General features: G+C 42.0%; 1 protein-coding gene across 1 annotated transcript; it reads right to left on the bottom strand.

Annotated features, from left to right (window-relative positions):
- Nucleotides 1–706: 706 nt before the first annotated feature.
- Rnf168 (ring finger protein 168) lies at nucleotides 707–25,560 on the bottom strand. Its single transcript, XM_021635305.2, has 7 exons — nucleotides 25,283–25,560; nucleotides 24,707–25,043; nucleotides 20,520–20,596; nucleotides 16,475–16,654; nucleotides 13,615–13,715; nucleotides 9,140–9,221; nucleotides 707–7,098 (listed from the first exon to the last, which is right to left on the bottom strand). The coding sequence occupies exons 2-7, from the start codon at nucleotides 25,005–25,007 to the stop codon at nucleotides 6,139–6,141; spliced, it is 1,701 nt and encodes a 566-aa protein (XP_021490980.2). The 5' UTR covers nucleotides 25,008–25,043; nucleotides 25,283–25,560; the 3' UTR covers nucleotides 707–6,138.
- Nucleotides 25,561–26,583: the final 1,023 nt, after the last annotated feature.

Below are 26,583 nucleotides of genomic sequence, written 5' to 3'. Positions count from 1 at the left end.
GGTAAGAACCTATGGAGTGGTGCCCGTTATTCTTCTGAATCAGCAACTCTAGTTATAGTCATCGTGAACACTCAAGCCTTTTATGGATCCATCCAGGTTCCCTCTCTTCTCCAATTGATCCTTTGTGCCTGTGTTTTGTTTAGGTTATCTTTCTTGATTTTTTTTTTTTTTTGAGGATTTAAAAAAATTTTGTATTATTTTGTCTTTCTATGTGTGCACATCACCTGTGTGTCTGGTACCCATGGACAATTTATGAATGGCTGTGAATCTCCATTTGGGTGCTGTGAACTGAGTCTGGGTCCTTTTTTAAGAACAAGTCCTCTCAATTCATTGCACTAGCTCTATTTGCTTTTGAGACAGGCTCTCACTATGTAGACTAGGCTGGCCCAAAATTCACAGAACTCTGCCTGCCTCTGCCTCCCCAGCTGAGGTTAAAGGTGTGCACCACCATTACTGTCCTTAATTGATCCTTACTGAAGTTTTCTCTCTCCAGGATGTATGTGGATGAGCCTCCTCTTGCCACACACATTCCTCCATCTTGTCAGAGGTTTTTGTTTGCTTGTTTCTGGTAGGTCCCAAAGAAACCTGGGACAAGTCTCATCACCTGTGACTCCGTCCACACTTCCCACCCTGTGTTAATCCCAAAGACTCAAGGAGAAAGACTACTGACTGAAATCAGCATGGTCAAGTTAATTTAAGCAAGCAATTAATTAAAGCAAGCTTTATTATTTTTATTATTTTGTATACACGGGATATTTTCCCCTAAAAGTAGACTTCAAGAGATCAGCATTGGACATGAGGAAAAGAAGGGCTTTTATATATAGCCCAGGGGTAGGAGGTTTCCAAATGGGGATTTGGCAGCAAATAGGTGGGGTTACAGGAGCAGAGCATAACAAGGTGGTCATAACAAGGTGGTCATGGCAAGTGGTTATAGTGACCTTGTGAAACAAAAGTCGGGTTGCAAGGTAGGGTCATAACAACTTTTTGAAACAAAGACATGGTTGTTTTCTGGTACAGGCGGTACAGAACCATTTGTAGTTAAGGTTATAAGTGGGGCACAGTCCAATCCTTGAGAAACAGGTTTAATCATAAACAGGAATGGGTGGTTTGTCTTTACTGTAAGATGGCTTTCGATCCTAAGATGGAGGCCGGCTGGTTCTTCACCCATCCCCTACCCTAAACCTCTCCAGCTCAGCGTCTGGGCCTTGCTTTCCTTCCCCCAGCCCTGTATAACAGATGCTTCAGTTACGCAGTCTCTCACTTCCCATGCACTCTCTTGGTCCTATTGGCCCTCTTTCTCTTCTCTCTTCCCCTCTCATGGCCAGTCTGTTCTGCTGCCATGTTTACTCTGGACTCTTCTAGATGTTTCTGGCTGTTCTCTCCCTCATACCTACAATAAAACCCTTCTCAATCATACCCTGAAGTGGCCATGTCCTTATTTTCATTCACATAGCAAGTTCCAGGACTCCCAGCGACACACAGAGAGACCCTGTCTCAAAAAACAAACTGTATGGAATGGACTCAGTAAAGAAACCAAAGTAAGCCAGGTGTGGTGGCACATGCCTATAATCACAGCACTTGGGGAGGCAGAGGCAGGCAGATCTCTGTGCTGAGTCTGGATATTTCTAGGCATCTGGGTAGAGAATGTTGCTTATGGGTAGCAGACTTGCATCCAGTCCATAGAATAAAACCAGGTGTGGTGGCATACACCTGGATCCCAGTTCTTTCCAAGTCAGAAAAGATCAGAAGTTCAGGCTCATCCTGAACTACCTTGAGAGTTAAAGGGCAGCCTAGGATAGGGGAGACTCTACTTATAACACCTGTAGCTTGGTTTCCTTCCTCTTCTTTCAGCTCCAAGATGCTGTTCTAAACTGCTATGACTTCAAACAATTCCCAGACTCCTTTGCTTTGGCTTCCTATAAAGAAAAGGGATTTGAGCTGGGCATGGTGGCTTATGCCTTTAATCCCAGCAGGAGAGAGGCAGAAGCTACCAGGCCAGCCTGGTCTGCAGAGTAAGTATCAGGACAGCAAGGCTACAAAATAATAATAGTAATAATAATAATAAATAAATAGACAGACAAACAGACTGGCAATAGGAGTAAATGGCTGCTAAAGTTCAAACAAACAAATAAATAAAAGGTCCAGGCATGGTGGCACATAGCTGTAGTCACAGAACTTGATAGTGAGAGAAGAATCAGTTTATGGTCATCTTCAGCTAGATAGCAAATTCTAGGCCGGCCTGGGCGACATGAAACCCTGTTTTACCTCTCACCTAAAGAAATTCCTTTTCCCAAAGTGTGGAATTTAGACAAAAGCCAACATTCTCTCAGGGCTTGAAGATAGTGTCTACTTGCTAAAAGGAGTCATGCTCTTTATCTCCAACACCTGTCACTTTTCCAAGACCATATGACTGTGGTGCCTATTAGCATGTCAAGGTTGAAGCTAGCTTTGGGCTACCTCAGTCCCTAAAATGTTATTTACATTTTATTAATTTTTGTAGGGTGTTTTGCCTGCATATGTGTGTTCACATTGTGTGTGCAGTATCTGTGGAGACCAGAGAGGGTGGTGGATTTCCTGGAACTGGGCATTGGAGTTAAAGTTAAGAGCTATGAGCTTCCATGTGTTCTTCTGGAAGAGAAGGGCCATCTCCTGCTCCTTGTGTTTTGTTTTCTTATCCAACTCCAGCCTTCAAATCCCTTGTCTCGAAGTGGACTAACAGGGCTATGTCAGAGATACAGGCAACGGTTGGAAAGCATTTCCCCCTCAGAGGTCTTCAGAGTGCATCCTCTCCCACACCCTAAGCTCCTGCTAGCTTAGGAAGCAAATGACTTTCACATTTATGGTTAGATTGTCTCAGTGTTCTCCTATAGGGTATAAAGTCCAAGCTCACTTCCAGGTTTGGAAAACCCACCAATTCCTGGCTCCCTACAAGCTCAGGACTTGAAATAGCACCAATCCATACCCTGGAAAACTCCACACCCCAAGAAACCCTGGTTTCTTGTCTCCTGGTTAGTTCCCTGCCGCTTTTTGCCCAAGCAGAGGCAGCCACCCTCTAGAGTCTCTCCCAGTCATCTCTCTCTTGTGGTTTGTTGTGTCCTCCAGTGGTAGCACAGACTCGGGGAAACCTCTCCCCTCAGAGCTGTAACAATCTCCTTCACGCCAAGGTTACCTGGACCCACACTGCTTACCCACTGTGGCTTCACCGTTACTCACGTTACTTCTGTTACACATGGAGATAGTTCTGTGCATCACATCATGGGTGGTGCCCAGGCAATCCAGAACAGTTACACGTGTAAGCTGACATGTGGGTGCTGAAAATTGAATCCAGGTCCCCTGGAAGAGCAGTCAGTGCTCTTCGCTGTTGAGTCATTGCTCCAGCCCTTGCTTTTATTTGCTTTTTGGAAACAGGGTCACATTATGTAGCACTCTCTAGCCCTGGCTGGCCTGGAATCTCTGTTGGGTCAAGGATGGCCTAGAACTCAGATCTACCTGCCTGGAATTAAATGCACAGGCTAGTACAGCCAGCTGTATCAAAAACTTTTTTCTTGTAGATCCCTGTTGTAGGTTGTGGGGGTTCTCGTTTGTTTTGAGAGAGGGTTTCTGTGTGGCCTTGGCTGTCCTGGACTCACTTTGTAGACCAGGCTGGCCTCGAACTCACAGCCATCAGCTTGCTTCTGCCTCCTCAAGTGCTGGGATTACAGGAATGTGCCATGGCACTCAGCTGTAGACTGTGTTTTGCTAGTTGGTTTTTGAAGCATGGGTAAGGATCTTACCGGCACATGGTGACTCAAGGCAGCTTCCAAAAATCATTCACCAAAGCCTTGTGAAGGCTGGTCAGGGAGAGACACTCTCAGTCTCAGGCTGTCTCCCACCTCCCGGCATACCTCTTGCCCATCCATGCAAAGCTTCTGAACAGCACCCCTCCAGTCACGTGCTCCACCTCCAGTCACTCACTTTGTTTGTTTGTTTGTTTCTGGAGACAAGGTTTCTCCGTGTAGCCTAGAACTCACTCTGTAAACAAGGCTGGCCTCAAACTCACAGAGATCTGTGCCTGCCTTTTTCTTTTAGGTGTTGGGATTGAAAGCATACACTACTCTGCCCAGCAACCATGTATTTTGGGAGTTTTGTTTTGGTTTTTGAGCGGTTTCACTTGGGCTCGAAATGTAGCTCAGTGAGAGATGCTTAGCTAGCATGTGCAAGGCTGTGGGTCCCCCTCTAACACCACACATAGGGTCTGAATATGCAGCCCGGCTGGACCACCAGATCAAAATCCTCCAGCCTCGGCATCCGTGAGGTTGACGTGCACGGTTTGTGTGGTAAAATAAACATGAGCGTCAACTTTCATTAATCGTTCTTTTAAATTTGTTTTCAGAACTCACATAAATGCCCCTGCTGCTCCCTCTCAAGTACTGGGATTAGGTAAGCTGTGCCACCATGCCTGGCCTCCTTTTAATTTTTTAAAATTTTATTTCCAACACCTGCACAATTTTAATACTCTAAGAAATTAAATATTTTTCAACAAAAATGAGGAAAATGCATTTCACTAATGACCAATAAAAAATTTAATACTTTTAACACAAAGGCATAAACAGTAGGAATCAAAACTAAACAGAGAAACTAAAGTCACCTTCAATCAGGAGGATGACTTCCCACGGACAAACAGGAAGGGAAGTATATAAATTATAAATTCTAACTATGCCACACTGTGGCCTGTTTTTCTTCCCTTTTTGGTCATGAACTATTCCACAAAGATTTAATGAAAATTTTAAAAGATTTATTGATTTCTACATATGAGTGTTCTATTTGCATGTATGCCTGTGTGACAGAAGAGGACATCAGTTCCCATCATGGTCATGAGCTACTATGTGGTTGCTGGGAATTGAACTCAGGTCCTCTGGAAGAGCAGCCAGTGTTCTTAACCGCTGAGCCGTATCTCTAGCTCCTTAATGCATTAACTTTCAATTTGAAGCCAACACTGTCTCCTTTAAGCATCAAGTAAAACTCTTAGAAAAAAAAATATGGCAACATAAACATAAAATCAATCTCAAAACGTGGATGGAACAGTTCAAATGACAAAAATACGGATGGAGCCAAACACTGCACTCGGACAGTTTGACAGTAAATGAATGCCAGCACACAGGAGAAACGCTACTGATACTATGGCTTACTAAAAGCTGTCTCAATGAAAGGAAAGAGGGTAGCAGAAGCAAATTTCACAACATGAAGTCAGTTGCATTTGCATTTACCTTCCAGAGAAAGCTGGGACAAACCCAACACAGCACTTTCTATCTCTGTGCACAAACAAGTCAAAGTGTGAGCCAGTAAGCAATAGGGACATTAACGCATGGTGTTCAACTGTAGAGCATAATTTCCTGCAGTAAATTCCCTTTTCTACATGCAAACAGTAGAAATAGCCCAATGTTTGCCTTTCACACCAAGGTACTACAGTGTGAAAAGCTGTAAACTATGTTCCACCACTTTACAAAGAAAGGATGAAGAAAAATGTTCCACAACAAGAAATCCGGTGTCCATTCTGGACCCAGTTTCTGATTACCCAATTCAGCTCCAGAGACCCCTATCACCAATCTACCACTCAGTCCACCCTATTGAAACCCTTTTGTGTTAACAGTCTAGCAGCCTTTTTGTCAACTAATTGATGCTGATACTAATCCATTTTAAGTCAAAAGAAATGCTAAAATTTTTAAAATTATAGTTAGGATGGGAATTAATTACTCTAGTGTTATAGAAGGTACTTGTGTGGATTCTTTACCCATTCATTAAAAAAACAAAACAAACAAACAAACAAAAAGCAAAAACAACAACAGCAGCAGCAAGCCTAAAACAGTGCTTGGAAAGGGAAACGGCACCTGAAGATGCCCTGACCAAGGCATTTTACCTGTGAAGGCACAGAACTTAGAGCACAGCCGTTATTGACAACAGCAACAATCAAGGACCTTTCCTTATTACTGACTTTTGCAGAAACACGTTAATAGATTCTTCCTTTGTAGCCACAGTTTGAGAATAAGGGTGCTTGCTGAGCAGAAGTTAATACCACACTTCGGGATTTTATGATGGAAGAGCTAGCTTTGCAATACAGCTTTCCTAGGTTACAGAATACTCTCCACATGCTTTGCTTTGTTATCTCTGAAACATCTGAAAAATGCTTTTCTGTGACTTACTAGGCTGTAGGGGATAGGTGCTTTTAGATACATTACAATTGTCTTTAATAGAACTTGGCATCTTTCTTCCATTAACTGAATCCTTCCATGTGTTTTTAAAGGGTTGCCAATATTCATCTTTTGTGCTCCTCTGAGATTTTGAATGTTCTGCATTGGTTTGCTTTACAGGATTCCTATCTTTGGAATTCTTCCTCTGTCTATTCAGTAGCCTGTCTGGGGGTGAAGGTGTACGCAACTGGTACTGATTTGGGGATCCTTTCTGCCTGTTTAGCACCGTTTGTTCTTTATCCACCTCTTTCTGAAGCTGTAATGCTAACAGTCTGTCCTGTTCTTCTTGCTTATGTCTCTCAAAAAGCATATGTTCCAAATCTATCAGTTTTTGCGTAAAATTCACTTCTTGATCTGATTCACTCCTTGATCTTGTTTCTTCTTGATCTAAGGATTGGAGGGATGTTTTCCTTCTTTTTGCAGAAAAGCATGGATCTATGACTTCTTCAAATACAGACTCCTGGTTTTCTCTTTTGGAGATCTCTTTTCCGACTAGTAGGTGATACATTCTACTCTCTGTTGGAACTCTGTTGTCCCCAGTTAACTGGGTCATACCTGACACAGAATACTCTTTATTTTCTATTTCGCCAGAAGGCTCAACTGTAGCTTCATTAGAGCAGGAAACTTTGGCTCCAGGTCCATCATGATATACAACACTTAAGTCATTAGGATTGGTTGATGCTGTCTCAACTTCTCCCTCAAGGCACTGTTCAGCATCCCTTATACATAACCATGGCACAGGTAACTCTGCCAAAAACTCTAAACCTTGTTCTTGAGATTTTAGGCCTATTTGTGGAGAAAGTGTTGGCATATCTTTTTCAATTTCTGTGTCTTGCAACACAGGGCTCTTCATGTCACTACTGTCAATTTCCTGTAGAAAACAAAATTACTGAGTATATAAAAAGAAAACATCTAAGCCAGCTACATTGATACCATAGGTAATCAGTCATTATACACCATCACATATTACTATCATTTTAATATCCTTTATGAACATACATGTCTGTCTGAGACAAGGTCTCATGTAGACCTCAAACATAAGATTCTCCCGCCTTAGCCTCCCAAGCCCCAGCATGTGCCACCATTCCTAACCAATACTTGTGTATTCTCTCAGCGACAAAGTCATAAGTGCTATGACTAGTACTGTGCTTTGTTTCTGCATTCAGCATTAGAAGAAACAGTAAATTAGAGATTAGCAAAAATACACACTTTCTTTTACCTAGCCCTTAGGGTGAAGAACTCAATTTGCAGAACTGGAGAGATGAGTTGGTGGCTAAGAAAACTGACTGAACATCCAGAGGACCTAGACTGAATTTCCAAAACCCACATGACAGTTCACAGCTCCCTGTAACTCCAGTTTCAGGGGATCTGTTGCCCTCTTCTGGCCTCCACAGGCACCAGTACATGCAAAATACGCACTTTTTTTTTTCTCTCCACAAAGCCAAAGCTTGAAAGTGACTTATAACTCTCAACAGGAACAAACAACCCCTGGGAACTGTTCACTTGGGACGTTACCAGAAATAACTGGTTTTCTCGCTGGGTGTTGTTTCAGCCCTCGGCTTAGGATCTGAGTGGTGAGGATTCCTCAGCAGACACACCCAACACTACCCCCCTAAAACGCACTCCTTCCATCTTAAAGTCTTCTAGGTAAACTGATGCCAGATGTAACCTATTCAGTTGTGTAAATTTTATCATGTTAGTTAGAGATTAGGAACCATGGCCCAAGCTGGGCCTAGTATCACATTCCTTTAATCCCAGCACTTGAGAGGCAGAGGTAGGTGGATTTCTGAGTTTGAGGCCAGCCTGGTCTCCCGAGTGAGTTCCAGGACAGCTAGGGCTACAAAGGGAAACTCTGTCTCAAAAAACAAATAAACAAACAAACCCCAAACACTAAAAACAAAACAAAACAAAACCCAATAAAATACATGGCCCATAAGCCAAATCTAGCCTATTGCCTCTGTTTGAAAACAAAGGGCTCGGGTTAGGGAATTGGCTCAGTGGTTGAGAGCACCTGTTGCTACTCTTGCAGAAGACTCAGATTTGATTGCTAGCACCCACATGGAAAGTCAAAACTCTAACTCCAGTGCCAGGGTAATGCCCTTATGACTTCCTTAGGCACTAGACAGCTACATGTTATACAAACACACATGCAAGCAAAACAGTTATACACAAGGCTGGAGAGATGACTTAGCAGTTAAGAATACTGGCTGGGGCCGGAGAGCTGGCTCAGTGGTTAAGGGCACTGGCTACTCTTCCAGAGGACCTGAGTTCAATTCCCACCACATGGCAGCTCACAATGGTCTATAACTCCAAAATCTGAGTTACAGATCCTCCCGTAGACATATTTGCAGGCAAATTACCAATGCCCACAAAATAAACTGTGAAAAAAAAAAAAAAAAAAAAAAAGAGCACTGGCTGTTCTTCCAGAGGAGCTGGGTTTAATGCCCAGCACGCACGTGGAAGTTCACAACTGTCTCTAACTCCAGTTCCAAGGACTCCTACACCCTCACACAGACATACATGCTTTGGGCAAAATATCAATGCACATAATAATAAGTCACTTTATTCCCAGCATTTGTGAGGCAGAGGCAGGCTGTCTACAGAGCCAGTTCTAGTACAGCCAGGGCTACACATAGTAACCACCTCTTTTTCAACAACAACAACAACAAATTCAAAACTTTAAAAAAATAAATCAACAAAATCTTAACAGACAGTTTTACTGGACACAGAGACTCACTTGTCTGCACATTTCTTAGGGAGGCAGCCACTGGTAACCAGGGCATAGGCCTCTGGTAACAGACAAACCTATTTGTCCCTGCTCATTAGAGAAAAGTGAGCCTGGACAGCACAGGTCCTAGTGCCTCACAGGGGGAGTCAGTGCCCAACTCCCAGCCTCTTCAGCATCCACATACCTTCGACATGCAGCTTTTGTCTTCTCCATGCACAGCTTGACATGGCCATGCTGACTCAGACTTCAACCTAGGTAACAAATACCTTTAAACAAAAAAAATGTTAAAAGTTTACTAAAACTTGAATGCTTTGAAAAAACTCAGTATGATAAAGGTTGACAAGCCACTTATGCCTAAAGGTTCTATGTTTGCTGTCTACTTTTCTCACTGGAGCAGATTTCATCTCCAGGTCTCAGGTCAATTTAAGATACAACCTGAAAACTTGAGTTTTCCAAGACAGTGAAGAGTGCCTTGCCAGCATGCTGGAGATCCTAGCTTCCTGCCCTAACACTGCAGGGGTGGAGATGGGAGTTCAGTACTGTATTTTACTGTAAAAAAAGAAAAGGTCATATTAAATATCTCATAATTCTTGAAAAGGGTTTAAAAGATTGATAGGATCAAGCAATGAAAGACTACAAAGTTTCTCAAAATTAACGAAAATACCATTTTAGGCTGTGCAATGGTGGCACATACCTTTAATCCCAGTACTCAGGAGGCAGAGGACTCCTGAGTTTGAGGCCAGCCTGGTCTACAGAGCGAGTTCCAGAACAGCCAGGGCAACACAAAGAAACTCTGTCTCAAAAAACTCCAAATAATAATAAATATTTTAATTGGATAATATTTTGTTTTGCCAAAAATTTTGGTTATTACATTTTTTTCTTAAAATCTGCTTGAGAAAATGGCTTTTTTGTTTCTTCCAGCAAGAACCCAGGTATTAATGCATGTTAACATATTTATAGGGGCCAGAGATATGGCTCAGAGGTGAAGAGCACTGGCTGCTCTTCCAGAGGTCCTGAGTTCAATTTCCCAGCAACCACACGGTGGCTCACAACCATCTATAATGAGATCTGGTGCCCTCTTCAGGTGTGTATGCATACATGCAGGCAGAGTACTGTATAAACAATAAAGCAATAAATCTTTTTAAAAATGCCAAAAAAAATAGGCTAACAACCTTCCCCCCAACATATTTGTACTTAGTTTAAAATGATTGTTTCCTGTGGGAAAACTGCTTTATTGGTGGTAGTTCGTACAAATTAATAGCTGACAGATTACATCTGCTCTTCTTTCAACTCCAAGAACCATGTAGACATCTGACACCTCAACATTTAGATGAGAGGATTCCACTACCCTCTTCAAATAGCTTTAAATTTTATTTATTTACTACTTATACAGTATTCTGCTTTCATGTGTGCCTTCAGGGCAGAAGAGGGCACAGATCTCATCATTGTGAGCCACCACATAGTTGCTGGGAATTGAACTCAGGACCTTTGCAAGAACAGCCAGTGCTCTTACCTCTGAGCCATCTCACCAGCCCCTTCAAATAGCTTTGTTTCTCCTCTGGAACTTGATATTAAGATGCTTGTGTGTGTCCTGGGCAATGTGAAGGGTCAGTGGGCTCTGCAGTATTCTACCTCACTCACTGCCGACCAACAATAAAACATGAATTTCTATAGCCTTTTCCTCCCTTTCAAAACAGGGCTCACTACGTCACTTACACTGTCTAGGCTGGCCTCAAACCTGAGGTTCTCCTGCCTTATTTAGTCTTTAGATTAACTGGGACTAAAATGTATGTCAATCATACCTAGTTCAAAGCATCTTTTTAAAAAGCAACCATAGCCCTTGGTAACTTTTTCTTATATCTTAAAGACCTTATCAAGAAAACACAGAGTGGTATACCTCATGAAAAGAAATACTTTATGGCCAGGCAGTGGTGGTATATGCCTTTAATCCCAGTGCTCAGGGGGCAGAGTTCCAGGACAGCCAGGGCTACACAGAGAAAAAAGAAACCCCTGTCTCAAAAAAAAAAAAAAAAAAGTTTATGAAAAGAGTAGTACACATATGTAAGAACCATAGAAATCATGTAATGGGAAAGGAGTATCACTGGAAAGTTCTAGAGTGAACCTCATGTAAACATTTATATATATATTTTACTTTTCTTTTCTTTTTGAGGTTATAATTATTTAATTTTGACATGCCAAAGTGGAAAGGGGGGAGCCTACAAGCACCCTCAAGAAAGAACTACAAGCAACCAAGCAATACTTAGTAGAAGAAACTGTCTTCCCCAGGGAAGAGCCCAACAATTAGTATCCAGTACCAAGTGGCTCAAGTGGCTAGTCCTGAAAATATGAGCAATGTTATTATACAGACCAAATAGGTTATATTTTGGAATATCTATGTATATAGGTATACATATATGCATAGTAATTAATTTTAAAAGGCCATGAACTTGAAAGAGAGCAAAGGGGCAAAGATATGGGAATATGGGAATGCTTGGAGGAAGATTTTCTGTCTTCTCCTTTTTTCTTTTCCTTTTTTTTTTTGAGATAGGGTTCCATAATAGGGCCTTGGCTGTCATGGAGATCCATGTAGACCAGGCTGGCCTCGAATTCACAGAGTTCCACCTGTCTTACAAGTGTGGGGCTTAAGGGCATGTGCCACAATGTCTGGCACTTGTACAAATATTCTAGCCAGAGGGTTATTTTGACATGCAGAAATTCCCTAAAAACTACCATTAAGATTGATGTACTTTAAAGTATCCATGGAATTCTGTTTAAAAAGCTTAAAACTCACATACATACTACTTGGTTTAATGTTCTGTGTGTGTGTGTGTGTGTGTGTGTGTGTGAGAGAGAGAGAGAGAGAGAGAGAGAGAGAGAGAGAGAGAGTATATGTGTGGTGTCTGGTTATAAAGTTCCCTCCCTCTGAGGTTCCTTCATTTCCTTATACTAGACTTCAGTTCTCATCTCTTACTATCCTTACGATCTGTTATTGAGTGTGTATAACAGGTTTGATGATTCTGTTAGTACATGCATGCCACTGTGTGTGTTTATGTATTTATGTTATACATGCATGCCAAGGACAACTTTGGGGAGTCAGTCTCTTGCCACCTTTACAAGGGCTCTAGGGACCTAACAGACTGCCAGGCTGGGACTGCAAGCACTTTTATCCAGTGAGCTACCTTGTCAGTCCTCATTTCTTACTTTAAAAAGAGATCTCTTTTTTTTTCTTTTTTTTTTTAAGACAGGGTTTTTCTGTGTTACAGCCTTAGATGTCCTGGAATTTGACTTGGAGACTAGTCTAGCCTCAAAAACAGGTGATTTTGGTTTTGTTTGTTTTTAGATTTATTTATTTATTATGTAGATGAGTGCCCTATCCAAATGTACATCTGCATGCCAGAAGAAGGTATCAGATTCCAGTATAGATAGTTGTGAACCACCATGTGGTTGCTGGGAATTGAACTCAGGACCTCTGGAAGAGGAGACAGTGCTCTTAACCACTGAGCCATCTCTCCAGCCCTGTTTTTGTTTTTGTTTTTGATTCTGTGTAGCCCTGGCTGTCTGGAAAATCACTTTGTAGACCAGGCTAGCATCAAACTCAAAATTTCAAAATTGGCCTCCCTCTGGCCTCCCAGGTGCTGGGATTAAAGGCATGTACCAATATGCTCAATGCTAGCCCACATTTCTAAAAATCATTTATTTAATTTTATGTACACTGATGTGAGGAGATCTCTTGGGACTGGAGTTACAGACAAGTTGTAAGCTGCCATGTGGGTGCTAGAAATGGAACCTGCATCCTCTGGAAGAGGAGACAGTGCTCTTAACCACTGAGATATCTCACCAGCACCCAGCCCACATTTTTTTTGAAGATTCATTTTATTTTTACTTATGTGTGTATGGCTGTGTGGTTTTATGCTATATGTGTTCATGGTCTATAGAGGCCAGAAAAGTGCATGGTATTGCCTGAGAGAGTTATGAGCCACCCCACCTTATTTGAGTACTAGAATTTAACCTAGGTCCTCTGAAAACTTCCTACAATTAGTTCTGTAGCCCAGGCTGGCTTGAACTCACAGACATCTGCCTGCCTCTGCCTCCTCAGTGTTGGTATTAAAGGCGTTTGTCATCACTAACTGCTTCACTCAAGCTCTCAATTTTTTAAAACAGCTTTTTACAAGATGGCGCAGTGGGTATAGGTGCTTGCTGCCATGCCTGATGGAGACCCAGGGCACTGTGGCTCATAACCAGCCGTAACTCCAGTTCCAGAGGATCCAATTCTGCCTTTCGGCACCTGCGGGGCCCAGGCACACTCTCAATGAATTTACATACATTCAGCCAAAATAATAATAATAATAATAATAACAACAATAGAACTTTTTGTCTTGTTTCCTTTTTTCAAGACAGGGTTTGATTGTGTGGCCTTGGCTCTCTTGGACTCAGTTTTGTTCACCAGGCTGGCCTGGAACTCAAAGCGATCCACCTGCCTCAGCCTCCCCAAGTGCTGGGATTAAAGGCATGCGCCACCATGCCCAGCTGATAAATAAATCTTTAAAGAACAAAATTAAAGCCCATTAACAAACCTTAAGGACTCGGTTGTCAATATAAACAAAACCCAAAGGCATACAGTAAATGATCAATAGCTAAATGACAGTCATATTCACTTACTTTTGAATATCTCCAAAGTTTTTTTGTTTGTTTGTATTTTTCTTCTGTGACTTGTTTGTGACTGGATCTGATTTTTTGGAACTCAAATTTCTGGAACCATTCTTCAGTAACAAGAAAAACATACAAAGACATTATTAAAGAGAACTTGATGATGAAGTAGATTTGAACTAGACTAACTCAAAATTTCAAATACTTTATTTTTATTTTATGTACGATGGTGTGCTCTGCTTGCTTATATGTGTGTGTGAGACTATGCCTTACAACTGAAGTTACAGACAGTTGTGAGCTACTATGTGGGTGTTGAGAATCAAACCCAGGTCCTCTGGAAAAGCAGCCAGTGTTCTTACCTGTTGAGCCTTATCTCTAGCCTCTAACTCAAAATTCTTAACATTATAGAAAATTAATTTCTGTGAATTCTCTTAAAGAATATTGAGCATGTACGTACTTCATTTTCATTCCCAAGATTTTATTTTGCACTAGGCATCCACACAGCATTTACAGCACATTACAGGTCCTAAGTAATGACTTAAAAGTCTGCGGGATCCAAGGTGGTTCAGTAGTAAAGGTGCTCATCACTAAGTCTGACACCTGAGTTCTGTCTCAAGACCCATAGGACAGAAACAGAAACAACTCTCACAAGTTATCCACCAATTTCCATGTGACATGCATATGCTTACATGTGCACGCACGCATGCACGCACATGCATATTAAATAATAAATAATAATAAAAATATGTATGCAGGAGGATATGTTTAGGTTATATGGAAAGCTGTGCCATTTTATGTAAGATTTGACTGTTTTTAGGTTTTTGTATGCATAGGAGATCCTAAAACTAATTTATATATTGAATACCTACATTAATAAAATTAAACCCATTCAAGTGTGCCTAGCTTAAATAAATTTGTTACTATATTTAATTATATATATAAAGATTATATACTTTTATGTTCAAGTTTGTGTAAATTAACGTTACTATATATAAAATTGTTATTTATAAATTATACATGTATATACATAAAATGAAACACAGCACACACATAAATACACTATCCCTCAAAAAAATGAAGGTACTAATTAATCTCCTAGCTGACAATTTCAGGGTTTTGTTTTTTAAAGACAATTTATGCCAGGTAGTGGTGGCACATGCCTTTAATCCCAGCACTCAGGAGTCAAAGGCAGGCAGATCTCTGAGTTCAAGGCCAGCCTGATGTACAGAGTAACAGGACAGCCAAGGACACACAAAGAACCCTGTCTTGAAAAGACAAAAAAACAAAAACTTATTTTATGTGTACAGGTATTTTGCCAGCACCACATATGTCTATGCACCACATGCATGCCTGATACCCTAGGAGCTCAGAAGAGCATGTTGGATACCCTGAAACCGGAGTTAGAGATGGTTGTAAGCTGCCATGCAGGTGCTGAAAATCAGACCCGGGCTCTCTGGAATGTAGGAAGTACTCAACCACTGAGCCATCCTCCCAGCCTCTGAAAGCCTCATGTAATTGTTGCTACCTTACTCTATTGAGCAAAATATTTAAAAACCAAAAGAATATCTCGAGCAAAAGTTAACAGACAGAAATAGTCATAATTGTTCACCCATCTCTAAAATTTTACATTAAACCAAAATTACTCTAAAATTTGAATACATCTACTCCAACATCATGTGAAAAGTAGAATTAGCAGGTACAGGTGACTCCAAATTCCCCTCTTCAAATGTTTCCACGTCCATTCCTCTCATTATCCCCTTTATCATTCAGTCAAACTGAGAAAAGGATATACAACAAAAGGGGGAGAAGATCACACAGCTTAAGTACATTGTAAGTGCTAAGATTCACTAAAAGAAAATTATAGGTATACTACTTTTTGTTTGTTTTCTGAGACAGGGTTTCTCTGTGTGTAGCCCTAGCTGTCCTGGAACTCACTGGGATTAAAGGCATGCGCCACCACCACCCAGCTCTGTAGACTTCATTTCAGTGAAATATACTCAGATGTGTGATTTTCAAAAGTAAGGGAGTTAATTCTCAGAGGCTCTGTAACCTCAATATTTCAGACACCCTAGGTCTCACTGGGACAGTCTCAGTAAGGCTCATCCACAGAGTCTAAGTCAGTTTGCTTTAGAGTAAGTATGAGAACTTATACTTTATTTTATTGATTTGTGTGCTTATGTGTATGCACATGCACAGCATATGTTGTAGGGTATTCAAAGGCCAGGGTGTCCAATTTCCTGGAACTGGAGTTACAGATAGCTATCAGGCACCATGTGGGTGCTGGGAAAGTTTTAGCATGTTTTACCATTTTGCCTTTTTATTTTTCTTTATACGCAACAATTTAACAGTAAGATAACAAAACCCAGGTTCAATGTATATTTAAGGATTAGGCTAGAAGGACCAATGAGATGGCTCAAGGGATAAACACATTTGCAACCACATCTGAAGACCTGAGTTTGACCTAGAACCCACACAGAGGAAGGAGAGAACCAACTCCTACAATCTGTCCGTTGCTGCTACTCATGATACCATGAGCACTACATGAATTTTTTCCTCAAAAAACAAAAACTCAAAACAGAAGAAAAGTCTGTTAGTATTTATTTCGGGGTTGGAGAATACAATCACTCGAGTACTGCTCTTCTAGAGTACCTAAGACACTTCCTAGCACCCATATCAAGTGGATCTGATGCCCTCTTCTAGCCCTGTGGACACCCAAACACATATGGCATATACTCACAAAAACAAAAAACAAATAAAAAAACTTTTTTCCTTAAGTAGAACAAAGATATCCTAAGAAAACTTCTAATTTCTGTGGTGTTTCTCCAGGTCCTCAGAAAACCAAAGCCACGAGAGCATCTCTGTCAACACTTACAATATCCATGCTTAGACTCTTTGCCAGTTCTTCATCACCTTTCAGCTGTTCTTCCATCTCGCTTCTTCTTCTTTCCAACTGTCTTTTTTCCTCCTCCTCTTCTTCTGCCAACAATTTCTGTATATATTCCTCACTGGCTTTGTTTTCTTCTTCTTTGCTGGCTTGTCGCTCAGCTTCCACCTTAAAAATAATGAAGAACACCCTTTTCTGAAAATTTTAATGTATTCATATTCATGATAATTATAAGTGAAAACTGGCAAGAATTTATCTCCAAAGAACTTCAAGTCTCCACGGGCAAACTCCTATACAGCCAGCTCAAGGTCCCACCTCCGGAAGCCACCAAAATCAGCCCAAAAAAGCTTTGGTCAAAGAATCGGACCTCTAGCACTCAGTCCTTATGAGTTTCCATCACATTACCACACAGGAACACAAGTGTTTTTCCTCAGTTCCTGGAAAGCCATGTTCTGACTAACGTAAACCTAGTTGCTGCTGCTACTGCTGCTCTCTTTAGCAAACGATTTACTAAGAAGAGAAAGAATTCCCAAGGGTCGAAGGGAGACAAAGGAGAAACATCCTTGACTGAGCTGCTGCCTTTTTTCTTTTTTAAAGAGAGGGTCTCTTCTCTATGTAATCCTGCCTGACCTGGATCTCACAGAGATCTGCCTGCCTTTGCCTCCAGATAGCTGGGATTAGAGGCATACGCTACCATGCCTGGCGTTTATTTGTTTGTTTGTCTGTTTTAAAGATTTGTTTTTTATATAACATTCTGCCTGCACGCCAAATCTTACTATAGATGGTTATGGGCCACCATGAGGTTGCTGGGAATTGAACTCAGGACCTTTGGAAGAGCAGCGAGTGTTCTTAACCTCTGAGCCTTCTCTCCAGCACCACATCTGTTTGTTTATTTTTAAATATCATCTGTGTATGTGTTTGTGTGTGAAAACAGAAAGCTCACTGGAGCTTTTTGGCTTACAGACTAGCTGAGGGGAAATAAAAAGAGAAGCAAGTCCCAGGCTCAGGAGTCATCTTGCCTAAAAGGAATAGGTGGAGAATGACAGAGGACTCACACTTCTCTGAGCACATACAGCACCTTTATAGCTCACAAAGCCTGGACTTTGGGTGGGGGGAAATGGCTCAGTGTGGTGAAGCACATGTTATGTAAGCATAAAGAACTGAGTTTGGATCCCAGCCCCACACAAAAGGTGGACATTTCTGCATCCACCTAAATCCCAGGTACGCACAGGTTAGCCTGTCTAGGTAAACTGATAAGCTCCAGGCTTTTACTTTTTCTTTTCTTTTCTTTTCTTTCCCTTGAGACAGGGTCACTCTGTATAGCCTTGGCTGTCCTGAACTTGCTCTGTAGACCAGTCTCCAGAGAGACTAGGGTTTAAAAAAAAAGTAGAGACTGATCAGGGAAGATACCAGATGTCAATTTCCAGGTACATGCGTGGGCACACATGTACACATAACAAAAAAAGCAAGACCTGGACATTTGACTTTAGTTTGGTGTGGTAATACACACCTGTATTCTTAGCATGAGACTGAGGCAAGTTCAAGTCCAGCCTGGGTTAGATCTCCAACCTCTCCCTTGCCCTAATCAAACAAGGAACCTTCTTTCTGGAAGTCAAATTGGGTGAGTAAAACGTTCCAATTCTATTAACATTTACGAAGCAGCAGCTGCTGCTATTCAAAATGGATGCTTACTACAACAGATTCTCAGTTGGTTGTGTATATTCAGTAGGCCCATTTCTCCTCCTTTACAGTTTACTCCCAAACTCTGTGCTTCATTTCTTTGGCAGCTTCTGACCTAAGCTCAGTGAACACTCCTTTCATTCATTCACATGTCAGAAGATGCCTCCATGAACAACAAACTTGTTATCTGCATAGGACCATGTTTCCTGGAAGTCAACAGCCCTTTATTTGCTAGATCAGCCTTATTTTGTTATAAAGCTATTACCATATTAGTGCTTGTCTGCTTCTGAAGTTTTCTTTCTTTTCTTTTTTTTCTCTCCCTCTTCTTGAGGCAAAAAAACAACACAAATATACAAGCAAACAAACAATCCTTTTGTGATGTCGTGCACAGCTGCCTGTGCTCCTCTGTGGTACGCTGGTGCTGAGCTAAGCACACAGCCCAGTTTCAAATTTGGCTGTGTCACCACCACACAGAGCAGCCCTACTTGAGATTCAGGAAAGTGCTCCCCAAAGTACTAATGTGAACTGATGTACTTTATTTCCAGCACTTGGCCTGTTGAGTCTTGTTTCTCAACTAGTCATGAAGTCCCTAACTTCAAACTCCTAAAGGAACTTCCAGGACACAGGAACCAGTTATTTTCTTGGTGGAAGAAAAGTCAACTATGATCACTCCTCAGCAACCCCCCTCCCTTACACTGGACCGTGAGGAGCTTCAACCCTGGTCAGGTTCCTCCTCCTCCTCTGCTGTCCGTCCTCTACAAACCAACACTAGTTCAAATGTAGCTCTTCATCTAGAATCCCAGCACTGAGGAGGCTCACAGCAAGAGGATCACCAGTTTGAGGACGGCCTAGCTCGGCTATACACAGTGACAGGAACTCACAGAGATCCTTCTCCCTCTGCCTCCAGAGTGCTGGGATTGAAGACAGGTACCACCATGCCTGGTATTTGTTTGTTTTGGTTTTTCAGACAGGCTTTCTCTAGCCCTGGCTGTCTTGGACTCACTCTATAGACCAGGCTGGCCTTGAACTCACAGAGATCCACCTGCCCCTGCTGGGATTAAAGGCGTGCACCACCACTCCCCACCACTCCCCAGCACGCTTATTTATTTATGTGTGTTTGTGTGTGAAAACAGGAGGGATACAGAACAAGATCCTGTCTCAGAAATATGTGTCCTCCCAGTACCACACAGGTGGAGCTCACCTACTTCACTGTAAGCTGAACCTTCTCCTACTATGCGTTTCTAGTCATTCGTACACTTTCTTCACTAAACCCACAATCTACCACTAATTCTTTTGTTTGTTTGTTTTGTTTTTTCAAGACAGGGTTTCTTGGGCTGGAGGGATGGCTCAGAGGTTAAGAGCACTGTCTGCTCTTCCAGAGGTCCTGAGTTCAATTCCCAGCAACCATATGGTGGCTCACAACCATCTATGCCCTTAACTTTCCACACACACAGATAGAGCACTCATATACACAAAAATAAATAAAATCTTTGAAGAAAAAAAAAAAAAAAAGACAGGGTTTCTCTGTGTAACAGCCCTGGCTGTCTTGGAACTCACTCTGTAGACCAGGTTAGCCTCAAATTCACAGAGATCCATCTGCCTCTGCCTCCCAAAATGCTGGGGATTACAGGCGTGCAGCACCACATCCTATTAATTTACCACTTCTTTACCACCCATTTAAGGTAAAATCAAATAAATTTTTATCCTTAAATGCTTAGGAATCACTAACTACATATAAATACTAAGACAGCCACTGCTACAAGCAAGACTCTATCTAAAAACAAAAAGCATCCCTCACTAATTATAAGTAATAGAAGCTACATTATTATTGCTGTTACCGTTGCCTATTTAAAAAGCGACCTTGTGCCAGAAAGATAGCTCATTGGTTAGGCGCACTGGCTGCTCTTCCAGAGGACCTACATTTGATTCCCAGCACCCACATAGAAGTGTAACTACAGTTCTAGAAAATCCTATGTCCTCCTCTGGTCTCTAAGGACACTAAACACACAAGTGATGTACAGACATACATGCAGGCCAACCACCCATACTACACATAATAAAAAATTAAATGAAAATGGGACCGCTAGGTGGGTATAGGTGGCACATACTTTTAATCCCAGCACTTGAGAGACAGAGGCAGGATCTCTGTGAGACCATGTCTTAAAACAACCAAAAACTTTTTAATGGGGGAGGAGGAGTGGCAGATATAAAGTACATTAAAATTATTAACATTTCAGTATGATAGTTATATAAACATGTACTATGTATAAGTCTGAGATTAAAAGTACAACAAAGGTATTTTCACCAAAATTAAAAAAAAAAAAAACCCAAACCTAAACTATTTCCTACCCACCTTGCTTATCTCTTCCTCGTATTCTCGTCTTAACTCCCCAGGCTCGCTTAGCAGACGAACTGGCTGGTAGTCATCAACTGTTTCACATGGAAAAAAAATAATTAGGACAACTCACAACTTTATGACTTAGCTTAGGCCTCCCATTTAAACTTAATGAATGCATGAATGAACGAAAGAACGAACAAATGAACGAACGAACGAAAGAGCCCTCCATTAAAATAATTATAAAAGGCAGAGCTAGAGATGTGGTTCAATAGCAGAGCTCATATCTAGCATGCACCAGGCCCTGGGCCATAAAAACCCACCAACAGAACACTTAAAAACAAAACAAGCAAACAAAAAACCCTAATAATATAACTTATAATAGTATAATTTAAGAGATTAAGGAAGAGAATAAATTAATTTTAAAAACTGAGACAAAGTTAAGCCTGCCGCAGATTACTGTGCTGTAACTAGAAGCATGACCCACAAACCACCATGCCCAGCTGAGTCCGAGTCTTCTCCATTTCTCTAATGTTTTGTAGTTTTTCTGAAGGGAAGCATTAGATATCGTGTCGAACTGTGTTCTGAGTCTAAACTCCAATGCTTCAAGATAGGATCTTATTTGGCAATAGGGCCATTTTAGAGGTAATTAAACTACGGTCATTGGGGTGAATCTTGTTAATTATGACTAATAACCTTGTAAATATGGGACAAATTTGGACACAAAGACAAACATGCAGAGATGGGACATGGTATCAAGACATGCAGAGAGGGGGATGGGAGAGGAGAGATGACTGCTCTTGCAAAGGACCTGGGTTAGATTCCCAGTACCACATGGTAGCTCACAATCACCTAACTCCAGCTCCAAGAGATCTAACATCCTCCTCTGGCCTCAGCAGGCACCAGGCATGCACAGAGTACACAGACACAAAACACCAATATACATTTAAGTCATTAACATGAGAGTAAAAAATGTATCAGAATGTTAATTCAGAACATGTTTGAAAGTGATGTTTAATAGAGTGGCAGAGAAAGATCTGACAGAATAGGATTTGGCCACCTCTCACAAGGAGAGGAAGAAGAAGCTACTAAAGGGGCAATGCAGAAAGAGAGAGAGACAGACAGATACAGAGATAGAGATACAGAGATAGAGAGAGAGAGAAAGAGAGAGGAGGCAGTTTTACCACAACAGTAGCAGAGAGAGAACTGAGGTGAAGACAGAGCCAGAGAAAGAATGCTTGAGTTAGTTGAGAGGCCAAACAGAGGCCATTCAGAGGCTAGAGAGAAGCCAGACTAAAAAAGTCAGCTGGGAGGAGGGCGGAGCCAGAACAGCTGAGTTGAACCAGCCAGCCCAGAGCTCAGAAAGAGCAAGTAGGGTGAGTTTATTCAGCAGTAAGTATAAAAGGTTGAAAACATTCTAGACATAGGTTAAATTGTATGGAGACTAGAAGCTTCCAGGACTAGGCCTAGGTTAGCAGACAGAGGCAGCAAGCTTCCTAGACAATTGCATCAAGGTGAATAAAAGTTACTTTTACAGAGAAAGCAAGGGGCCAGCAAGATGACTCAGTGGGTAAAGGCACTTGCCACCACCTGTGACTACCTGAGCTCAACCCCTAGGACCCACATGGGAGAAGAACAGAACCCACAACCAAGAGTTGTCCTCTGATTTCCACTTTGGTGTCTACACTTATGCATTAACAATGTAAATTTAAAAAATGAAGTGTTTGAATGGGAATTAATGAAGAGAGAAATCTATAGGGTTTTACATACTTCTTAGAAAAAAGTTTGCTACAGGAGAGAGGAACCGTCCTTAAAATATCTGAATTTCCTATTTTGCAACAGTCATTTTGTAAACATGAGTAACAAATAGGTGTTAAAACCCTTGCCTGAAAATGTTTTGGATGGAGAATCACAGTCTCAAAGTATCATTTCATAGTTACATTACTTCTAACGGATACAGTTGAGAAGTCTGCCACCATTATTAAGGAATTAGAATACTATGCATGAAGCATGTACTTACTGATACACTGAGTGTAAGACATAACATGAATGTAAGAAAACAAACAAACAAAAAAAAAAAACACGTCTCTATCTCCACGGTCTACAACCTGTCAGTTTAGTTCCTATCAGCCACTACTGCTATGACAAAATGCCTCATAAGCAACTTGAGAGAGTAAAGATTTACTTTGGTTCATTCAGGTTTGCATCCATGGTTTTATGTCCGCGCAAGACAGATACGATGGTAAGGCGGCTTGGTAGAGAGCTGCCCACTTCAACTGCAGCCAAGAAGCAAAGAAACACAGGAAGGAACTAAGGAACTAGGAACGGTAAGATACCTTTCAAGGGCATGCCCCAGTGACCAGTGTATTTTCTCCAGACAGGCCTCACCAACTAATAGCCCATTTGATATGATGTTATCAGTGGATTGACCCATTGATAAAGTTTGTGCTCTCCGGATTACAATCAACCCAGTAATGACTACTGGAACAGAGCCTTCATCCCACATTAAAACTTTAACAATTCCTTTTAATGGATGAACAATACATTCTGTTGCAAATATATACATTTAGTGATGACAATTGGGCACTTCTACCTTTTTGTTTTGCTATTTTTATGTAGAATGTTTTACAAGTTTGTACTAATCTGTTCTCACAATACAAAGGCAATTAAGAGGAAAAATTTTCCTTTTCACATGTGAATCATCTGAAAACAGATACACATTTAAAAAACTTTCATTTGAATAACGAAAAGATAAGTTAAATTTTTTTTTCTTTATACAGGTGGACATTGAATTGGACCTAATTTGCCTTTCTTTTTAAAAGTATCCAAAAGCTGGGTAGTGCTGGTGCACACCTTTGATCCCAGCACTTAGGAGGCAGAGGCAGGTGCATCTCTGTGAGTGAGTTCTGGTCTCCACACATGTGGCAATCACTTGCTAATATTTGCATATTGCTAACACATAATAATGGGTGAAAAAAAAAAAAACACACCAAAAAAACCTCTACCTCTGCATTTCATTCTTTCCCTTAAGCATTTTTTCTAGCACCTTTTTATTTTAAGTGGGGCAGGGAAGAGGAAAGACTGGGGTGTCGGGTACGGGAGCACTTTTCTGCTCAGTTCCAATCCTTTCCACTTTGGAGGTGTTATCACTGTTTTATCTGAAATGGACTGATTCTTAGAGGTTAAAATGAGAATTTAGCACAGTTCACCCCCCTCATGTTACAATACCACTGTTTTCAGTTTCTCTACTGTATGCTTTGCTTTTTGCCTTCCTTGTGTAAAGAGGGTCTGTCTCTACGTAGTCCTGGATGTCCTGGAACTCCTAGACGTTTTCAAAGTTTTATTAAGATTGGGTCCACAAAAGAAACTGAAGATCTAAATAAATGGGAAAATACTTTCATGGATCGAAGGACTTTATAATGGCTGGTAAGATCCTAATGTCCCCCCAAGTTGCTAAATTTAAATGTAGCCCAAATGAATTTCTAACAGGCTTTCAGGAAACACTGACAAGCGGTTAATGTTTCTGACTCAAGAAACACCTTAAACTAGAGCCGGGCGTGGTACTGCACGCCTGTAATCCCAGCACTCTGAGAGGCAGAGGCAGGCAGATCACTGTGAGTTCGAGGTCAGCCTGGTCTACAGAGTGAGTCTAGGACAGCCAAGGCTACACAGAGAAAAAGCCTGTCTCGAAAAACAAAACAAGAAAGAATGAGAGAAAGGAATGCAAAGTCAACGAACTTAGGAATTTGACAAGTATTTTGAGAAGTTAGACAACACTGAGGGGGGAGGCTACTCTTTTTTTTTTACTTGCAACTTTTAAAACTCAATTCACAGAAGGTGAACACAACCTGAGCATTATCACAAGTGATAAAAGCTTGCCCTTTACTTTCACCGACGTGGGGGCGGGGCTCATTAAACCACAAATCCTCAATATCAGTTTAGACTATTTAGTCTTTCTTACTTTTTTTTTTTTTTAATTAAAAAAAAAAAAAAAAAATGGTTCCCGGGCTGGAGAAATGGCTCAGAGGTTAAGAACATTTTTGCCCTTTCTTCCAAAGGTCCTGAACCATCTAGTGAGGTCTGGTGCCCTCTTCTGGTGCGTAGGCACAGATGCAGGCAAAATTTTTAAGTAGGTAAATAAATAAATTGCAAAACTGAACGACTTTGGCTTTTTTCACCCAATAAACGTGCTGAATTTTACTCACCGATTTCCTTTGACTCTTGTCCAGAAATCCTGAGCTTGCATTCCTTTGCATAGTGTTTCTGAATAATCTCCCACAGGTCTGTATTAACGAGAGAATTTCTTCGGGCATGGTACCGTGTCCACGAGGAGACCCGGCGGCGACAGAAGGGGCAGTACAGACTGGCCTTTTCAACAGTCGACTGGAAACACGGGTTACAGAGCGTGTGGTTGCAGGGGAGGGTTACCGGCTCCAGGAGGATTTCCATACAGATCCCGCATTGACATTCGGCCAAGGAAGGGATAGCGGCTTTGGATGCAGCCATCTTCCCACGCTAATGAGGCCCACTCAACGTCCACACCTGAAAGGAACAACAGTCGTCTTCAGGCCGACCCCGGGCGGGGCAGAAAACCGGCGGGCGGTTCGGGGATTACTCTCCCGGACAGCCGCGTACTGGAATCCAGGCGGCCTGCGCTGCCACAGGCCCGAGACGAACAGGCGCTGTGATGTCAGGTAAACTGTTATGCCCAGCGCCCAGCGAGGGAATGAACGAACGTTCCCTCGGGAGCGCGGCGGCCTCGGTTGCCGGCGGGGACCCACCTCTTCGCGCAGGGCTTCCGGGCTGGAGACCGCAGCTCGGCGCGCAGCCTGTACCGCCCGGAGCCGGGCTCGGGCCGCCGCTGGACTTCCGCCTCGCCGTCGTGGCGGAGCCGGCTCTCCAGCGTCCGTGCTCCAGCTTCTCGGTCGCTTCGCGGCTCGTTCCGACCCCGTGTCCCGCCGCCCAAACAGTCAACCCGACGCCACCGGAGCCGGTACACAGGGTCGGTAAACGTCACATTTCCCCGCCAAAACGGCCCTTCTTGCCCAGGGGACCGCCCACTTGGGCGGGACTTCCGGGAGCCGCTTACGCCGCAGCATCCTCCTCCCACCAGAGTGGGCTTCGGAAACCTGGCTGGTCCCTGCTTAGAGTAACTTTCTAAACCAAGAGCCAAACGCTAATTTTTGTAATTATTCTCTCGGACTACCTTTTTGTTACTTTCCGAAGATCTTAGTGCCGCAAGAAAAAAACTGCAACAAATTCGATTTAAAGATTTTTTTTTTTTTGGCTTTTATCTGCAACACTAACATTCTCTAGGATGTGACTGATGACGAGCAACTATGGGCTTTATGGACAGGTCACGTTCAGGGAAAGCAGCGACAAAAAGACTGGCGGTTTCAAAGAATTCCTGTGAAGTGGCTTACAACTGGCTAATGCTCAGCAGTTTGGAGGTGTGGCTTATTGCTGCTTTCCCTCCTGGTTTTTTTGGATGCATAGCTTGGACCCTATACCCACAAACTTCAGCATGAGTAAATGCCTATTGGGGTTTGGTATGATGAATCAGAAGAGCTCAACAAAGAGACATTCGCCTGTAATCCTAGTCTTTGGGAAGCAGCCCCAGAAGGATTATTATAAACTAGCCTTTTTGGCCACGCCTTTAATCCCAGCCCCTTGTACGCTGAGGCCAGGCTGGTTGGTCTACTGAGTGAGTTCCAGCACAGTCATGGCTACACAGAGAAGCCCTGTCTTGAAAAACATAAACAAACAAACAAAGCCATTGCCACATACCCGGTTCCAGGCCAGTCTGGGCTATAGGAGATCCTGCCGCAATCCGTCAGCCAGTCGATAACTGGATCATCAACAGCCTAATTTTATTTAATAGAAAAGTACCTATGGCTTGGCGTAGTGATGCATACTTTTGATCCCAACACTTTGGAGGCAGAGGCAGGAGGATTTCTGTGAGTTAGAAGCCAGCCTAGTTTATATAGTGAGTTCCAGTAATAATTAAAGAGACCTCGATTTTTAAAATAAAAATTTTAAAAAAAGGATCTCTGAGATAGGCATGGTCACACATGTCTTGTAA

Source organism: Meriones unguiculatus, chromosome 17 (genome assembly GCF_030254825.1).
Source record: "Meriones unguiculatus strain TT.TT164.6M chromosome 17, Bangor_MerUng_6.1, whole genome shotgun sequence".
Lineage (NCBI taxonomy): Eukaryota > Metazoa > Chordata > Mammalia > Rodentia > Muridae > Meriones > Meriones unguiculatus.
Note: the sequence above shows the minus strand (reverse complement) of the source record. Positions and strands in the feature narration are given on the sequence as shown.